The sequence below is a fragment of the Eretmochelys imbricata genome, chromosome 4 (genome assembly GCF_965152235.1).
Source record: "Eretmochelys imbricata isolate rEreImb1 chromosome 4, rEreImb1.hap1, whole genome shotgun sequence".
Taxonomy (NCBI): Eukaryota; Metazoa; Chordata; order Testudines; family Cheloniidae; genus Eretmochelys; species Eretmochelys imbricata.
Genome location: NC_135575.1, coordinates 47,575,663 through 47,595,372, shown reverse-complemented (window position 1 = coordinate 47,595,372; position 19,710 = coordinate 47,575,663). Strand labels below are relative to the sequence as shown.

The 19,710-nt window shown below is 45.0% G+C and overlaps 1 protein-coding gene across 7 annotated transcripts in view; it reads right to left on the bottom strand.

Annotated features, from left to right (window-relative positions):
• LARP1B (La ribonucleoprotein 1B) overlaps positions 1-19,710 on the bottom strand; it is a 127,822-nt gene that overhangs the window by 75,008 nt on the left and 33,104 nt on the right. For all 7 annotated transcript variants that reach the window (XR_013345919.1, XM_077815205.1, XM_077815206.1 and 4 more), the window contains exons 4-7: positions 18,274-18,442; positions 7,005-7,148; positions 1,783-1,926; positions 1,321-1,489 (exon numbers count right to left, since the gene is read on the bottom strand). Coding sequence is in view for 6 of the 7 variants with exons in the window: in XM_077815205.1 (XP_077671331.1) it covers positions 1,321-1,489; positions 1,783-1,926; positions 7,005-7,148; positions 18,274-18,442 (626 nt within the window). In the remaining variant the exon portion in view is untranslated. The remainder of the gene's footprint in view (positions 1-1,320; positions 1,490-1,782; positions 1,927-7,004; positions 7,149-18,273; positions 18,443-19,710) is intronic.

Below are 19,710 nucleotides of genomic sequence, written 5' to 3'. Positions count from 1 at the left end.
AAACCTGCTCAACAGTATCTCTTGTGAAACGCAAATTCTATAACCAATGAATCTTAGAGAGTTTGAACAGGGCAGGTGACCAATGACTCTGGTTAACCAGCCATCTTAAGGCTTTAACTGACACTTGCCAACATCTTGTGCTAAAAGAAAATACAAACAACATCAGAAGTCAGATGTGACCAATGTGACACATTTTGCTGAGCATCAAGGGGGACATCAATGTGTCCTACCTTAGGAGACCTGGACACTGCATGCCCAGAAATCTGACCAACCGTGGAGTGTCTGTGCTCCTCCCTCACTTATCTTGAGGACAGTGGAGGCCGATTATTCTGATAAGGAGCTGCACGTCCACTGTCAGGTCTCAGAGGGGCCTGGCAGCAAAAGTTACAAAAAGATTGCAATATAGGCTTGAAGTTGAGAGCCATATGTCAGATTCTTTCTGCCCTTAAAGAGGCCTTATTCTTCATTCTTCAAAAAAAAAAAAAATTTTTTTTTGCATCAACTGTTACAAAAGAAGCCAGAGTAAAATAAGCAAATCGCTTCATGGAATACAAGGGCAATATAATCCACCACAAAAGCATCACAGAGAATGCCGCTGGCAAATGTAGAATATCAGCCAGTGGTGGAAAATGTCCCTTTTCAGTTGTGACTTAGCGTGTTCCAGGATTTTGCATGATATGCCTCTTTGCGATAATCAGCCTTCCAAATAGTTTCTCGCTCCTTAATGGTGTACATGAGAAAGTAAGTATTTCAGATTATTGAAAAATCAAGTATATGGCTCATTTAAAAACATATTCTTATTTGGTTCTTTCAGGTGAAACACACTGATAAAATACAGAGCTGAAAAGATTGTTTTTAAAAGAAATTGAGAACAAATGGGGGAAAAGTCCCTTCAGAAACTTGAGCTACATACCCAGGAAAGAGTCTTACATGCTAACAGACCAACAGTACTCTAAAGGACAAGCAGACAGACATCCATACTTCAACTTCAAGACCAAGTAAAGGAGGATATGTACCATAAATAAGGAAGGTACATGGATTAAAGGCAGACTACAGTGCCAGAAGATTGAAGATCTTTCTCAAAGTTCCCACTTCAGAAAAAACTATTCAGGGTTTTTTCACCCCACTACTCAGCATAATTAAGCAGATATTTACTAGTAATGAATAAACCTCAAATGGTTGGTAGCTAGTATCTTCAGCGCTACTTACATAGTACACTGGAGACTGAGAGGTCAAACGTTGTTTGAAACGAATTTTATCTTAAGTAGATTCCTGAGTTTTGTCTAAAAATAAAATTCATACATTATGCAGTGTACTTACATTTGACGTTTAATGTATTCTTTGAGCAGTGCTTCATCCACAGAATACATTTGTACTCCTGTTCCATCGTCATAGTAATACATCATACTACTATTAAGGTCTGGTTGAAATGGCTGATTGGTCCTTTCACCATATAGTTCTTGGTAACCATACGAATACTCATAGTTCACTTCAAAAAGAATGGCGTGAAGAGTAAGGGGAAGGAAAAGAATTTAAGATAAAGAGAAAAATCCAATACAAAAATATTGTAAGGGATATAAACAAACTGTATTATTTGTGCAACAGGCATTCAGTATCTGTTCTAGGTAAAAAGTGTTCAAGATATACTACTTGCAATGTGACATGCAAACCACATGGATTTATATACAGGATTTGATTTGTGGCAAGGGAGAGTTGTACAACTTAAATGTTTAAATCTTAATATTAAGTTATATTTTCCATCTTTAACATCTACTCTCATACTTCGAGGGTTTCCTCTGCCACGCCCTCTTCCTCTGCCACGCCCTCTTCCTCTGCCTCTAAAGAATCCTCGAATGTTGCCACCCTCACTTCTCACACTGGAAACTTCATCATGGTCATCTCTCTTCTCTCTATCACGGCGCCAAGCTTTCAAAGAAAAAAAAAAAGTACTGTATAGACAATCAATTGAGAGGTTCCACCATGAATAAATAACCTCAGAGAATTATTCCATGGGTATTAGGTACATCAGTTTGCACTGTAAAGAGTAAGTCAAACATCACAGAAGCTGACTAGTAAAGAAGGAAGTGATTTTCAAGTATAACTGATTTCGAAACAAAAACTTATGATTGGCCTTAGCCATTCCATATTTAAGGCTAACATTCGCTCTTTAACAATATTTTGAAATGTTTTAAAGTCCACAGGCACACTCGGATTCTCTTGGAAACTGTACTGCATCATCAGGGCCCTAGGGTTGTTGTATTAATTTAGTTGGAATATGAGCTCTCTAAACAGCTAATATTTCTAAGTGGTCTCAAATCTACATTCATACTCAGATTATTCTGAAAATTTCCATACCTCATCATGACTAGGGATAAAGTTAGCAGTGAAAGTTTGGGATCATTTGACCAAGGCGTTCTGCAGATAAAATCAGCTCCCTATGGGGCAGCTGTAACATTCAAATTGCTCTAAAATTCACATATACGGTGTGACGTTGCACTCCATATATTTTATGGAAATATGCTAATGAGCGTGAATAAAATATAACTGGAATATGCTTTATGCAAAAGGTCTCTTGTAAGATATCATTCCAAAGCTTATAATCTACTGAGTGTGTTCATCCTATTTGTATGAATGTATCATTCTTATATCTGAAACTAGGAATATGAAGTATAACTCTGGGGTACTACTGTAATTATGCAAAGTGTGGGCCATTAATAGTGGTTTGGAGCCTGGATGGCTCCCACTGACTAGGACAATTGCCTGTAAAGGGCTCTGTTTACTCGCAAACCTTCCCTGGTGCATGCCAGCCAGCCTCTGGGTAATGAAGAATGAGGTCTCATAGGACATGTGACCATGTCACATAATACTGGAATCCATCTTAAATCTGGTACTTTTCCATTTTGAAGGGGGGGGGGGGGAGGGGGAGACCCAGAGATAAAAGATTCCCGCCTTGTGACAAAGTTATAGAAGGGGATGGAACAGAACAAAGGGAGCTGCCAGTCATGAGAAAAACCCTAGTTACCACCTGAGCTGGACTGTACCAGGGGAAAGGATTAGGCCCAGTCTAGGAAGGAGTCTAATCTGTGAAAGAAGCTTATTGGAACATCTCTGACGGTGAGATATTACCTGTATCAGTTTCTTAATGTATTAGGCTTAGACTTGCGTGTTTTTGCTTGGTCACTTACTTTGTTCTGTCTGTTATTATTTGAAACCACTTAAATCGTACTTTTTATACTTAATAAAATCACTTTTGTTTATTAATTAACCCAGAGTAAGTGATTAATACCTGGGGGATCAAACAGCTTTGCACATCTCTCCACCAGTGTTACAGAGGTCGGACAATATATGAGTTTATCCTGTATAAGCTTTATACAGAGTAAAAAGGATTTGGGGTTTGGATCCCATTGGGAATTGGGTGTCTAGGTGCTGGAGCTGGGTGACCTGCTGAGCAGTTTTTGGTTAAAGTCTGCAGCTTTGGAGGGCGTGGACCAGACCTGGGTCTGTGTTGCAGCAGACTAGCATGTCTGGCTCAACAAGGCAGGGTTCTGGAATCCCAAGCTGGCAGGAAAAACGGGCTCAGAGGTGATTCCAGCATGTCAGGTGACAGTCCCAAGGGCATCTCTGTGAGCAAACCTGTGACATACGAACAGTGTCTTGAAGACAGATGTACCACAAGGGGGCCTGGAGCAGACTTTGTGGTCCAAACTTAGGTCAAGAGATTCCTGAGATATAGTGCCTCCTCTTCCAAAAGTGAGCCATTTATAAAATGTTCAGATTCTTATATTTTTATTGGTGCAGAGCTAGAAAAAGAATAAGGCTTCAACTCACAGCTATGTATATAATTTGATTGCTCCCAAGCTCAGTTACTAACACTACTGTGGATAATTTTAGAAAATTTAAACTTTACTGCACTATAAAAGCTTAAGCAACTCGACTTCGAGTTTGTTTCCCTGTAAGCTAATGTTTCTGCAGGAAATTCTTCGTGAGTGCCACAGTACTGTACCTAAATGGTGGTTTGGGGAACAAGCACTGACTGTCCCCTGAACCCAAGGGTCATGACTCTCCTCTGGAGAGTTGAATGATGTGCACATTCGTGCTCTCAACGTGCCTTTGCTTGGTGTCTGCAGCCACAATACAGTTCCTTTTGGAAATGTGAGAGGTGTATGCAATTTTGATGAAGCTTGGCACCCCATAAATATACCTATCCCACCATGGAATAGTATGGTGGACACTACTGTGTCTGGGATATGTATGGTAGTATGGGACAGGAGGCACTAGTTGCCAAACTGAGACAGTCAGACCAGAGAGGCCAGTGGAAGAATCCCAGCCAGGATAAATGAGGTCTATTGCAAAAATGTTGGCTGAACTCCTGCCGAGAAGCACTAAACTTGACAAACCAGCAATGTGCTGGGCATAGGAACAGGCATGCTTGGTATAAGCACCAGGCACACAATGCTGAGGCCAGAGTGCGAGGTTCTGAACAGGCATGCTCCATGGACAGCACAGGTGTAAAAGCACTGAGCCCAAGGGAAGGAGGATGAAGACACCCACTGCAATGAATTAAGCAGTTCACATCTTTCAGAGCTTTTGTTTTAGGCTGTATTCATTACCACCAGAATCAGCTGACAACATTGAATTGAGACCAATAGGCCACTATATACACCTCCATGAGCCTCCTACTCTAAAGACAGGTGCGCACAGCTACTTCTCCATATACACACTAGACCCAGATCTGGTATAAGGACTCTGGAGTTCCATTCTACTCCCCCTTTCTGCATCCAGCTGGCACAAGTACTCCTCCTCACAGTTGCACCATCTTTCTTTTTCCCCAGATCCATCCACACTCACCAGAGCATGGAGAGAGCCACGAGGAAGGTGGAACTGGTAGCTGAATGGTGAAGAGGTATGTACAGAAAGCCTCATTGTACCCACCCCACAACCAGGGCCGTCCTTACCCATAAGCGAAGTATGCAGTTGCATAGGGCACCAGGAAATTTTGGGGACCCAATTTCCTGGTGCCCTGCGCAGCTGCGTACTGCTCCAGCCCCTGCTCTGCCTCTTCCCCATGGCCCCAGCCCCTGCTCTGCCCCAGCCCCGCCTCTTCCCATCCCTGCTCCGCCCAAGCCCTGCCCCCAATCCACCCCTTCCCCAAAACCCTTGCCTCTTTCTGCCCTGCCCCAGCCCTGCCTCTTTCCACCCCCACTCCCCCGAGGAGTGCAGCAGGGACAGGCCTGCACTCACTAGCAGCGGGAACTGCAACAGCCCAGCCCCAGCCACGCCACCGCTGAGTGCTGGGGGTGGTACCCCCCTGTCCTCCAAGCCAGCCCCCCCCGTGGGGGGCGGGGGGCTGTGTAGGGCCCCAGAATAGCTAGGGACAGCCCTGCTCACAACCACCCCTTAATCATTTCTGCCTCACTCACTATCACCACTTTCTCAAAAGGGAAATTCACTACCAAAAACTTTATCAGAGTGAAAGTGGCTTAGCACTGCTTCATGTCCTTCCTAGAATACTGAAGTAGGGCTAAACTGAGGCCTCAAAGCTAAGAAATATAGAAACTTTTCCCCCAGCACCTTAATTCTGCCCCGCTGGAGCTGGCAGTAGGCACTGGGACCAAACCAAACCTAACATACCCTTAACAAAAATCTGTGATTTTCTGTCGTCTGCTGTGTTGTGTCCAACACAATTCTCTACCATCATTCCTCTTGACACACACTCCGTGATTCTCACTTGCTGTACTGATTTAGGGATTAGTAGCCGCAAATTTCTAGATCCCTATTTTCTGACGCACATTTGCAGGAGGCCTGAGCAGATGATTTAAAGCAGATGGCCCTTTTAGCTCTAAAATATCATATATTAAAGATTTTAAAATATCTGTTGCGTTTCACGGTTGGTGGAATAACTGCCACTGTGTCCTCCAGGGGCAGACATTCCAGTAGATATTTCAATAAGATTAGGGAATACAAATTTGTTTCAATTCGTTCAAGCGCTCTTACATGTTCAGTGCTCACTAGAATTTCACATCTACACTGGCACTCTCACTGCCATGCATCCTCTGTTCCATGTTATGGCTCAGGGGAGGTCAAGTGGTCTTCTGGCATACATCATAGTGTATTATAAGGCTCAGTCAGGGCTAACTGAAGGTAAGGTGATGTCTCCGAGGAAATGCTTAGGACAATGAACAGGTATTAACATCTGACAAGTCTTTAGTGGTTTGTCTGGAGTCAGTAAAGTGGTCAAGAGTTAGCTAAATCCGACCTACACATATTTGCTAAACTGGACCTAAACTCAACATATATCCTAGTCAAGCAAAGTTTAAGATTACCCCCCCTCTCACACTAACCTTCACTCTCTTTGCTGTGCTCCACAGGCTCAAGAAGGGTACCATCCTCTAATCTCTCACAGGGACCTCTCTCAAAGGTCAGAGTTAAGATTGTATGGGGGTGTGGTAAGACATCACCGTAACTTTTTATTTTCTGGTTTGAGAGGTTAAGTCTGGCCACTCTTCACATTCTGAAAGGGCACGAGTCAGTGTTCAACAACCTTAACTATGTTAACAATGTATTTGGCAGTGATTTATTATTTGCAATTGTGTGCATGTACACACACACACACAGCATGAGTGAAAATCTTAAACCGTTTAAAAAAATTTTTTTTTCCGTTCACTATTCAACTACCCAGAGTAACTAACTACAATTTAGTTCTTTCAGATAAATTATTGCATCGTTAACACTAAAGTCAAGCTTCTGCACAACCAACCATGTTACTAAAGTCTGTTCAGGAGACACTCAGTATTGGAATAGTAGGTCAAGAAAAAAGGCCCTTAACAGGTCACATGGACAGGCTTTAACATCCAGTCTCACAACATACCGAGTTTCTATCAGTGTTTTACTTTAACTGGCACGAACATTCAATGAACAAAAATGTTAAGTTATACTTAGGCACTCAGATACCACAATGATGGGAACCACTGTAAAAGCCAGAGTTAGGACTGAAAACCACTTACTTCTTGACTCGTTTCGTCTGTTGTTGTATGGCACTACTTTGCTTGTTTCTGACTGAGATCTTGAACTATTTCGAGAGCCTGTTCCTTCTTGGCTATCTGGTCTTACATCATCTAAATGAAGTGGTACCCACTTCTGCTTGTTACCTTAAAGAAGTGAAAAAAAAATATTCTCAACCTTAACTACGGTGCAGCTTGGCATTTCACTATAATTTAGCTGTTTAGAATATATTGTATAATTCATTTTTAAAGGAAGAATTAGTAGCTCTTAAATAATTAACCTAAAATATTTAAACAATAGGAAAGATTTTAATACCAATGCTGTAAGTAAAAATAAAATCAGAAAATAGTAACTTTTCAGTTTTACAGAATATATCTTAAGTAAGCCTTGAATCTAATAACTGAAGTGAATTTGGTCAAGCTTAAAAGGAGGAACCGCAAAGGGAGGTTACTTATTGTAACTGGAGGTTCTTTGAGATGAGTGGTCCCTATCTGTATTCCACATGTGGGTATGCATGCAGGCCATGCGCCCGAGTCCAGAACTTCTTCAAAGCAGTGTCTGTTGGCCCGCACACATGCAGTAGTTCTCCTCTTGCTCCTGACCAGGGGCTTAAGGGGCAGTGGGGGTTGACGCCTCTTCAGTTCCACCTCTGCAAATCCAACAGGATCCAAAGCATAGTAGATGGCAGGGGAGGGGGATAGTGGAGTACAGATAGGGACCACACATCTTGAAGAACCTCCGTTACAGTAAGAAACCTCCACTACTTCAAGTGATGGTCCCTGTGAGTATTCCACACATGGGTGATTGGCAAGCAGTATTCTGACTGGAGGCTGGTAAGAGGAAGCTGGTAGCAAAGATGCTTGCAGCACTACTGATCCCACCACTACATCAACAGCTGAGGCATGAACTAGAGCACAGTGTGTCACAAATGTGCGAATCAAACTCCAGGTGGCCCCTCTGCAGATGTTCTGCAGTGGAACGTCTGACAGAGATGGAACGAGCTGTGACACCCCCAAGGGAAGAATGTTCGATATCTTGTAGCACTTTAAGATGCATCCTGAGACCCACTTAGAAATCCTCTGGGATGATATGGCTTGCCCATGCAATATCTGCTATGGCAATAGAGTCTGGGTCATTTCCCAATAGGCTTGTATCTTTGTAGTTAGAACACCAGGGCCTGCCGGACATCAAAGAAGTGAACTCATGTCTTCAGAGGAAGTGTGAGGTTTTGGTAAAAATAAAGGTAAGTATTATTTGACTGTTGTGGAACTCAATCTTTGAAGAAACTTGAGTGTAGTCAAAGAGAAATCTTTTCTTTGTGAAACGCTTTAACAGGAAGGTCCACCATGATACCTTTGAGCTCACTGACCCTCCTACCTGAGGTGACAGCTACTAAGAATGCCATCTATGTGGATAGGTGGACTTGGCACAAGTCGCTATGGTGTTGAAAGGTGGGCTAGTGAGCTTGGACAGGATGAGGTTAACATGCCATTGAGGGGTAGGTTTAAGCACTGGTGGGAAGGTCCTGATCAGGCCTTTCATGAATCATACTGTAGCTGGGAGAGTAAAGAACACCGGAGGAAGGAAGGAACTAATCACTGCTAGGTATACTCCTAAGAAGCCAAGAGAGACCCTGGAAGTCTTTAGGGACAGGATATACTGCAGCCATTCCAGTTCTAGACTCTCTGGAGAACAATGATTTTGTTGCTGAAAAGCGTCTCCATTTAGCCTGATAGGTTTTAGTAGACTCTTTTGGACTGTGGTTAAGGATCACCTGAACTGGGGTGGAACAGGAGCATTCTATTTCCAACACCCATCCAAAAACCAGGATGGGAGGTAAGGTGGCATGAGCCCAGACTGGAATGCTTGGTCTTCCCCCTATCTGGGTTCAGGAGATTCAGGAACAGGCAGATCCTGGTTGTTGGAGGGGAGACATCAATAGAAATTCTGTGAACCAAAGCTGTCTGGGCCAGTGGGGTACAAGGAGAATGATGTTGGCTTTGTTGCGATGCATCTTCCCTATGAGTTGCAGAAGCAGCGGAATGGGAGGCAATGCAATCTGAGGCCGTTCATCCAGGACATCAGCAAGTGTTACCTTGAGAGTCACAACAGGGGGAGCGTTCTGTTCATTTGCGACTCAAAGAAGTCCCACAGCAAAATAACATGCTGTGTAAAATCTCACTTAGGACTGCATCACGAACCTGCCACTCATGGCCTACCAACAAGATTCTGGTTAATTTGTATGCCAGGGAGTTGTGAATACCCATAAGATATGTGGCCTGTATCGCAATGCAGTTCCTGACATCCCTCTTCCAAAGTCTGACAACTTCCTGGCAGAATGGATGAGACCTCCCTGTGTGTTTATATAGACCACCATGGTGATAATGTCCAATATTATGTGTATACAGAGTGAGCATATAAGTGAAAGGAAGACCTTGCATGCAAGGAGGATCAACCTCAGTTCCAGTAAGTTTATATGTAGTCTGGCTTTTCATGGCGACTTAGTGCCCTGAGCATCCGACCCCAAAAGGGAAGTTTGTCTGTCATACTGGTGGCCCTGGAAGTGGCACTGTTGAAGGGAACTCCCACTATGACCTTTTCTGGGTTTGACCACTAAGACTATGGCTACACTTGCAGATGTAGAGTGCCAGGAGTTAAACCAGCCCTCAGAGACCGCAGCAGGGAAAGCGCTGCCATGTGTTCACTCTGTCAGCTGCAAGCCCAGTGGCATGGCCACATTAGCAGCTCTTGGAATGCCACAGATGCCAAGTGGCTTCAGCGTGTAGCAAGTGACTGCAGCCTGTTTTTCAATGGGGGGGTGGGTAGGTCAAGTGTGACAGGGAGTGTGTTGTGTGTATGTGGGGGGAGACAGTTTTGGGGGGCAGAGAATGTGTCGGCATGTGGTCTTGTAAGTTCAGAGAGCAGCAGCGGGAACCCTGACATCAGTTCCCCCCGGCCTCTCTCTCTCTCTCTCACACACACACACCTGCCTCTGCAGCAGGACCATTCCTCAGTAATGGTTTGCTTCGTGTCCCAGAGCAGATAAGCATGCCGGATGTCAGAAACAGAGCTTTGAAAGAGGATATCCGCATGCCTGCAGCAGAGTTCAAAACAATGACGAGAATGGCCACTTGACTTCAAGGGATTATGGGACGTTTCTGGAGGCCAACCACAGCACAGTTATGCAACACTTCGTCCACACTGACACCCCAGCATTTCAGCCAAGGCACAGCAAGCTCTGTGCTTCTGTGGAGGTGGATTACCAGAGGTGCTCCAGCCGTGGACTCAAGGTGCCTTGCCAGTGTGGACACCTCAGGAGCTAGGGCGCCCAGAGCTGATTTAATGTGATCCAACTTCCAAGTGTAGCCAAGCGCTTAGTTAGGGAGGTGACAACTCTAACAGGAACTACCACCTTGGAGTTGATGTGGTCCTTGATGGTTGATAGATCAGGTGGACCCAAGCCTGCACGCACTGCGAGTGAAGTCTGGCAAAAGGAGTCACACAGGTGCACATGGGGGCCTAAAAGTGAAAGGCACCTTGTGTACTGTGGCTCATGTTCTGTGGATGATGCGTGACATCAAGTTGCTCATTGCATGAAACCTTTTGTGAACACTTCCGTGGAAACTGAGTCCAAATTTTGCCCCTATAAAAAGTTTATTGACTGGTGGGTAACAAAACAGACTTTTCTTCATTGAGAAATGCCTAGGGGCGTTTAAAACTTGTATGAAAAACGCTGTCGCCAACCTGATGAAATTTGAGGAAGTAGTGACCACCTTGTCCAGTGAAGAAGCACCCAGTGAAACCATCGGATCCAGTTCCACCTCTTCCCTCCTTGTACACTGATGGAACCAGCTTGCGAGAGGAAGAGGCGTGATATAACTTGACAGGGGTCCGGATGCCTCCTATAAGGATCCAATGAACCCCAATAAGACTCGAAAGAGGGATCAATCAATTGCGGGGAACTCCCAAGAAAACCACTACCAGCGGTCCCTGGGGAACAGCAAATGTAACCCCTCGACTGTCTATTGGGGCTCAACTGCCTCCATGGAAATACCCATGTGGCCATCTCCTCTGATTCATCTCAGTTCGAGAATTGCTCCATCGGTAGCAGCAGTGCTGTCGGTGCCGGGGCACTCCTTCCAGAAGGCTGGAGGTGAGACAGCTTCTCGGACAGTTATGTACCTGACTCCTCTGGATAAGGACATCCCTCAGGAGGGCCAGGCCAGAAAGAAGTGGAGACCATGGATAAGGAAGGAATATATCCTCTGGTGTTACAAAAGTCTTGGTATGCTCTCATGCCTGAGGGGTTCCCACAGTTAAAACGGACAGATCCAGTGCATCTGCAGCAAATGGACCGTCTTTACATGGATGAGGCAGTACTGACAATGGGTCCAGACCATCACTTGTAGACAAAACCAGCGAACATCTATCCTGATGATTCACAGGACCATAACCAGGGTGGGGCGAACCCAGGGTGCAAAGCCGGGGAGGGGGAGAAACGTGCAGAAGAGTAGAAAAATGGGGCGGGACAAATAAACGATAGGAGGTAGAGCCCTACAGCAGGACTGGGATCCCACAGGACCCACTGCCACAGTAGCAGGAGTAGGATAATTTTTTTTTTTTTAAATCAAAAATGCTGTAACAGGTAGGAGTGGGAATTGTGGGGTGAGAGGGGATCAGGATTAAAAAAAATAGTCCTCCTACACCACAAACGACATGAAATGCTCTGGCCAGCAGCCACTGCTCTCTGGCTGCCCAGCTTTGAAGGTAGTGCCGCTGCCAGCAGCAGTGCAGACGTAAGAGTGGCAATACTTAATACTGCAGGGTAGGTAGCATGACTGGGATCCTGCAGAACCTGCTGGCATAACAGCAGATGCAAGATAAAAATTCAACAAACAATGCAGGAGCAGGTGGGAATGGGTATCGCAGGGTGGGACTGAATTAAAAAAATAGTCCCTCACAGGTCTCTAGTAAGGGGTGCAAATATGCTTGCTCGCCCCAGGTGCTAAAATGCCCTCTTACTGCACTGATGATTTGGCATCAAGGTGACAAATGGAGCTTTCTTTTTACACATCTTGCCCTCCAATCAGGTAGTCTTCATCGGAGCCTGTTCCTTAGGTTGCATACGTGACGTTTCACCCCACCTGCACAGGCTCAGAGGAAATGTGCTTCTTATGGATGGTCTTCAATAGGGATTTGTCCTTGCTACCATGAGAGCGCCCTGTAAAGATGGGCTTAGATAGTGAGAGCTCCACTCCAAGGCACATGCTTGGACAGATACTGCTGGTCAATTGAGGGGTCTGATGTACATAGGGGTCCCGATGGCCCATATCGGAGAGAGACGTCATAGTATTCTCCATCAGGGCTTCCATAGGCAAAGCTCCTGGGCAGGCAAGAGCAACAGATTCTGCACTTTGCAGAGATATGCACCTCACCCTGACAGTACAGGCTACACTGATATTTGTGACTGATGGACAAGATCAATGGCAGGAGATGCAGTTCTTGAATCCCAGGACCCTGGGCAAGGCTTCCCAACTGGGGAGAAAAGTACTCTATACTATACATTTTAACTAACTTAAGAATTCAACTATTTACAATTTTTTTTTTGATAAGTTAAGCAATGAAAACAAGGACAATTGTAACTCAGGCCATGCATCAGGAAGGAACTACAGAAGCATCGACCCACACTGCCTCCTATACCCTTGGTCTGGAGCATGAGGTAAGCTACTGTACATACGTGGGCCAACAGATGCTGCTTTCAAGTATTTCCAGACTTAGATGCATAGCACGCATGCATACTTGTGTGTGGAATATACATAGGGACCATCATTAGAAGAAGAATGTGGGATACCCTCATAACAGAAAGAAAAGACCTTAGTTCCAGGTGATAGAGATTTATGTTCCTGACAACGTTAAGCTGTGGTATGCTAAAGTATAACAAACACTAAGATGAAGCATATAAGAAAAATATCTTAATAGCAAAAGGGTAAAAAGATTCATAACGCTATCTAGCTCAGGGGTAGGCAAACTTTTTGGCTGGAGGGCCACTTCAGAGTTGTGACACTGTATGGAAGGCCAGTTAGGGAAGGCTGTGCCTCCCCAAACAGCCTGGCCTCCGCCTCCTACCACTTCCCATCGCCTGACTGCCCCCCTCATGACCCCCGATCCATCCAACCCCCTCTGCTCCTTGTCCCCTGACCGCCCCTTCTGGGACCCCCGCTCCTAACTGCCCCCCCTGGGACCCAACCCCCTATCCAACCCTCAACTGCTCCCTGTCCCTTGAGTGCCCCAAGCCCTATCCACACCCCCACCCCTGACAGTCCCCCCCCCCCCGGACTCCCATGCCTATCCAACCCCCCCTGCTCCCCGTTTCCTGACTACCCCCCCAGAACCTCCCGCCTCATCCAACCGCCCCCTGCTCCCCGTCCCCTGCCTCTTATCCAACCCCCCCGCTCCCCACCCCCTTACCATGCTGCTCAGAGCAGCAGGAGCTTGCAGCCCCGCTGGAGCCAGCCACACCACCCAGGAGGAGCGGCAGGCCAGAGCGCTGGCGTCGCTGCGGGGGAGGGGCCGGGAGCTTGCCTCCCCAGCTGGGAGCTCAGGGACTGGGCCGGATGGTCCCGCAGGCCGGGTGTGGCCTGCAGGCCATAGTTTGCCCACCTCTGATCTAGCTCTTTAACCATAACATCTGCTATTCTGCAGCTGGTTGGGAGGTGGGAGAGGCACCTTAATTCTTATGCAAAAAAAAAAAAAGCAATATGGATCATGAATAAAAAATATCAGATATCAACATATGAATCAGATAATTCAGATTTAAGTTCTTCAGACTTCCGATGGAATATACATTTTAAAGTTGACAATTTTTTTTGCATCAACACAAGGCTAGAAGATGCACCATTATCATTACAAAAAATAACAGTTTTGTGTGATAGAACACCAAGACCTTTTACCTATAGTGGAGACTTCTGTTTTAACAAGTATTGTTTTTGTCAATTTTTTAGGTATAAATGATACCAAACTGTGTTCCAAAGCATAAGATTCTCTGTTAATAGAACACAAATTTTGTTCTTGCCTGGCATATTCTATAAAAAGAGCCAAGAATATGACGTGTTATTCACTAATAAAAACTCAGCTGTCTTTGGAATTTCCAGTTTTGTGCATTATCCACTATTTGCAACTCTAGATCAATATTTTTAGAAAGTGTTCTCCAATTTTTGGATATATTTGCCTTAAATACCAGTGTACAACCTATCCAGAACTTCTTAAAGCTGAAGGCTTATAGATCTCAAGTTATTTTCCAACTTCAGACTTAGTTACAGTTCTCATTATTTGTGCTGTCCCACAAACTGATCTAAGCATATGGGTTATACTTTATCCATTTGAGTTTTTAAAATGTGTCTTTGCAAGATACATACAATACAGTATCCATTTTATTTTCCATATTTTACTGTGGAGAAAATACTGTTTTAAATCCCAAAATCTCAAGTGGCCCCTCCTAAACTAGCTTGTCCAGATTAAGACAGAAGTGGGATCAACAGATTTAGCAAAACTTCTTTCTGTAAACAGCTCTCAGGAAGGACAGTAGACCATGGAGCACTCTCTTATGAGTTTACTCTTCTTTGACAAGTCATGGGCACCAATGATACTGCCAAGAATGACCTTAAGTGGGACACTGCAGACTACGTGGCTCTGGGAAGAAGGATAAAGGAGTTTGAGGCGCAAGTTGTGTTCTCGTCCATCCTCCCTGTTGAAGGAAAAGGCCCAGGTAGGTACCGTCGAATTGTGGAGGTAAATGCGTGGTTACGCAGGTGGTGTCGGAGAGAGGGCTTTGGATTCCTTGACCATGGGATGTTGTGCTGGAAAGAAGGATTGCTAGGAAGAGATGGGATCCACCTAACTAACAGAGGCAAGAGTATCTTTGCAGGCAGGCTGCTAACCTAGTGAGGAGGGCTTTAAACTAGGTTCACCGGGGGACAGTGATCTAAGCCCTGAGGTAAGTGGGGAAGTGGGATACCGGGAGGAAACACAAGGAGGAAGGTGCGGGAGGGCGGGGGGGCGCTCCTGATTCATACTGAGAAAGCAGGGCAATCGGCTAGTTATCTTAGGTGCATGTACATGAACGCAAGAAGCCTGGGAAACAAGCAGGAAGAAATGGAAGTCCTGGCACAGTCAAAGAACTACGATGTGATTGCAACAACAGAGACTTGGTGGGGTAGAACACTGTCATGGACGGGTATAAACTGTTCAGGAAGGATAGGCAGGAGAGGAAAGGTAGAGGAGTTGCATTGTATGTAAGAGAGTGGTATGATTGCTCAGAGCTCCAGTATGAAACTGGAGAAAAGCCTGTTGAGAGCCTTTGGGTTAAGTTTAGAAGCAAGAGCAACAAGATGTCATGGTGGGTGTGTGCTATAGACCAGTGCTACTCAAAGTGGTGGTCCGCGGACTGGTGCTGGTCCGCAAGCCATCAGCTGCCGGTCTGCGTGCATATTGGGAAAAAAAATTGCCGGTCCCCCACATCAGATAGCTTGAGAAGCACTGGTATAGACCACCAGACCAGGAGGATGAGGTAGACGAGGCTTTCTTCAGATAATTAACTGAAGTTTCCAGAACACAGGCCCTAGTTCTAATGGGGGACTTCAATCACCCTGACATCTGCTGGGAGAGCAATGCAGCAGTGCACAGACAACCCAGGAAGTTTTTGGAGAGCGTTAGGGACAACTTCCTGGTGCAACTACTGGAGGAACCAATCAGGGGCCATTCTCCTCTTGACCTGCTGCTTACAAACAGGGAAGAATTGGTAGGGGAAGCAGAAGTAGGTGGTAATCTGGGCAGCAGTGACCATGAGTTGGTTGAGTTCAGGATCCTCACAAAAGGAAGAAAGGAGACTAGCAAAATATGGACCCTGGACTTCAGAAAAGCAGACTGACTCCCTTAGGGAACTGATGGGCAGGATCCCCTGGGAGGCGAATATGAGGGGGAAAGGAGTCCAGGAAAGCTGGCTATATTTTAAAGAAGACTTATTGAGGGCGCAAGAACAAACCATCCCGATGTGCAGAAAGAATAGCAAATATGGCAGGAGGCAGCTTGGCTTAACTATCAAATCTTCAGTGAGCTTAAACACAAAAAGGAAGCTTACAAGAAGTGGAAACTTGGTCAGATGACTAGGGAGGCGTATAAAAATATTACTTGAACATGCAGGGGTGTAATCAGGAAGGACAAAACGCAACTGCAGTTGCAGCTGGCAAGGGATGTGAAGGGTAACAAGAAGGGTTTCTACAGGTATGTTAGCAACAAGAAAAAGGTCAGGGAAAGTGTGGGACCCTTAATGAATGGGGGAGGCAACCTAGTGACAGATGATGTGGAAAAAGCTGAAGTACTCAATGCTTTTTTTGTCTAGGTCTTCACAGACAAGGTCAGCACCCACACTGCTGTCCTGGGCAACACAGTATAGGGAGGAGGTGAGCAGCCCTCAGTGGTGAAAGAACAGGTTAAGGACTATTTAGAAAAGCTGGACATGCACAAGTCCATGGCTCCAGATCTAATGCATCCGAGGGTGCTGAGGGAATTGGCTGATGTGATTGCAGAGCCATTGGTCATTACCTTTGAAAACCCGTGGCGATCAGAGGAGTTCCCGGATGATTGGAAAAAGGCAAATATACTGCCCATCTTTAAAAAAAGGGAAGAAGGAGAACCTGGGGAACTACAGACCAGTCAGCCTCACCTCAGTCCCTGGAAAAATCATGGAGCAGGTCCTCAAGGAAACCATTTTGAAGGACTTGAAGGAGAAGGAGGTGATCAGGAACAGTCAACATGGATTCACCAAGGACAAGTCATGCGTGACCAACCTGACTGCCTTCTCTGATGAGATAACTGGCTCTGTGGATATGGAGAAAGCAGTGGACGTGATATATCTTGACTTTAACATCGCTTTTGATACGGTCTCCCACAGTATTCTTGCCAGCAAGTTAAAAAAGTATGGCCTGGATGAATGGACTATAGGGTGGCTAGAAAGCTGGCTAGATAGTCGGGCTCAATGGGTAGTGATCAACGGCTCGATGTCTAGTCAGCAGCCGCTATCAAGTGGAGTGCCCCAGGGGTCAGTCCTGGGGCTGGTTTTGTTCATCATCTTTATTAATGATCTGGATGATGGGATAGATTGCACCCTCAGCAAGTTCTCAGATGACACTGAGCTGTGGGGAGGTAGATACGCTGTGGGGTAGGGATAGGATCCAGAGTGACCTAGACAAATTGGAGGATTGGCCCAAAAAAATCAAATGAGTTTCAACAAGGACAAATGCAGAGTCCTGCACTTAGGAAGGAAGAATCCCATGCACCTCTACAGGCTGGGGACGACTGGCTAAGCAGCAGTTCTGCAGAAAAGGACCTGGGGATTACAGTGGATGAGAAGCTGGATATGAGTCAGCAGTGTGCCCTTGTTGCCAAATCACTAATGGCATATTGGGCTGCATTAGTAGGAGCATTGCCAGCAGATTGAGGAAAGTGATTATTCTCCTCTATTCGGCACTGGTGAGGCCATATCTGGAGTATTGTGTCCAGTTTTGGGCCCCCCACTACAGAGAGGATGTGGACAAATTGGAGAGAGTTCAGCAGAGAGCAATGAAAATAATCAGGGGATTGGGGCATATGACATATGAGGAGAGGCTGAGGAAACTGGGCTGCTTCAGTCTGCAGAAGAAGAGTGAGGGGGGATTTGGTAGCAGCCTTCAACTACCTGAAGGGGGGTTCCAAAAAGGATGGAGCTAGGCTGTTCTCAGTGGTGGCAGATGACAGAACAAGGACTAATGGTCTCAAGTTGCAGTGGGGGAGGTCTAGGTTGGATATTAGGAAACACTATTTCACTAGGAGGGTGGTGAAACACTGGAATGGGTTACCTAGAGAGGTGGTGGAATCTCCATCCTTAGGAGGTTTTTAAGGCCCAGCTTGACAAAGCCCTGGCTGGGATGATTTAGTTGGTGTTGGCCCTGCTTTGAGCAGGGGGTTGGACTAGATGACCTCCTGAGGTCTCTTCCAACCCTAATCTTCCATTTTATGACACCTCAAAAATGACAAGGGCAGGGGGGAAAGTAGTTTTAAAACTTTACACTGCAAATAACGTATCCAGTCTCATGTACATACTGAAAGGTGAAAATAGAAAAGCATAAAGTATGTCAAGTCACTCACCTTCCTATCATCTGGAAGGTTTATTATCGAAAAATTTTAGTAATGCAATAAATCAGAATTGTTATAATTTTGCGTAGTGCCTAGACCAACCTTTTTTCCTTTGATTGTTACACTGAGCCTCATCTTCACTGACATTTTCTCCAGGACCATCTGGCTTTGCTTGCAGGTTCTCAATTTCAGTGGTAGCTCTCTTTTCAGTTTTCTCCTCCTTTTCTTTTTTAGTTAGTGGCTTTTTATTCTGATGATTTATGGTTTTGCACTGCAAGAGATATTGTTAAATATTTAACATGATTTTATGGATTCTGACTGCATAAAATACATTTAAAGCAAGTTTCTGTACTTATTAACATGACTTAAGATAAGTGGTTCTCAATCTTTGAGCATGATAAGCTCCAAAGTTATGAGTTGTGTAAATTATAAAAATTATTATTATAAGGGAGTCCTCAGACTTATGATGCCTGACTTACATTGGATGCCACTTACAATGCTTTTCAATTGACTGCCTGCTTCACCCCTACGACGTTTGTTTCGCCCTTACGACAAAAGCTGGCAGGGAGAACAGAACACATCACATGTGAGCCTCAGCCAATCACGGATTTCACTGTTCAAGCTTTCTGATTGGCTGAGCCTCGGGCTGGGAGCCAATCAGAAACAAGCTACCCTAGCCGTGGAAGCCAATCGGACAAGCGACTGCAAGGGACCCCCTTCCAGCTTCATTCATTATAACGCAACCATGAAGTTATTTACAAGCAATTCTGTTAAAAGCAAGCCCAATTCTGCGTAGTATGGTGCCTGCATTCTGAGCAGCCACCTGTCTGCCCAGCCAGCCCAGCTGCTCCAGAGAAGACTCCAGGGAAACTTGCAGCCCAGACTTCAGAGAAGCCCCCAGCCAAGAGCCCTCCAAAAAGTTCTGGAAAGTCAAGGCATATGTGATTTTGTGTGTTTATTTGAATGCTGTTTACCAAGTAAATACACTGACGCTACATTAGTCATCTATAATTCATTTAGTTCAAAAATCTGGGTTATTGTGGTGAAAACAGTGCATCAAGCCTTGCTTCAGGAACAACCGCCCCTTCATACCATTGATTCCTATGGGAAAACCAGTTTCAACTTACGTTTCAACTTACAACGCAATTCTGAGGAACAAATTGTGTCGTAAGTCCGAGGACTCCCTGTATTATTAAACAGATTCTAAGTTTTCATTTTAAAAATGTTTCTAAGTCTTCCTGGTTACAAAAATTAACTTTAGAATGCAAACAGTTATAACAATTAGTTGTACTAAATATGTAACACTGCAGAAGGTACAATTATGGTATTTTCAACAACAATGTATAAATGATATCTTGTTAAAGTGAAATTATCTACATTATAGCAAAACATAAGAATGGGAAGTTACTTATCTTATTGTATTCAAAGTGTGTGGTCCCTATCTGTATTCCACTGTGGGTAAGAATGTGGACCACACGCCTGAGACCAGAGAATTCTTGCAAGCAGTGTCTGTTGGCCCATGCTTTCACCTCTGCTCTC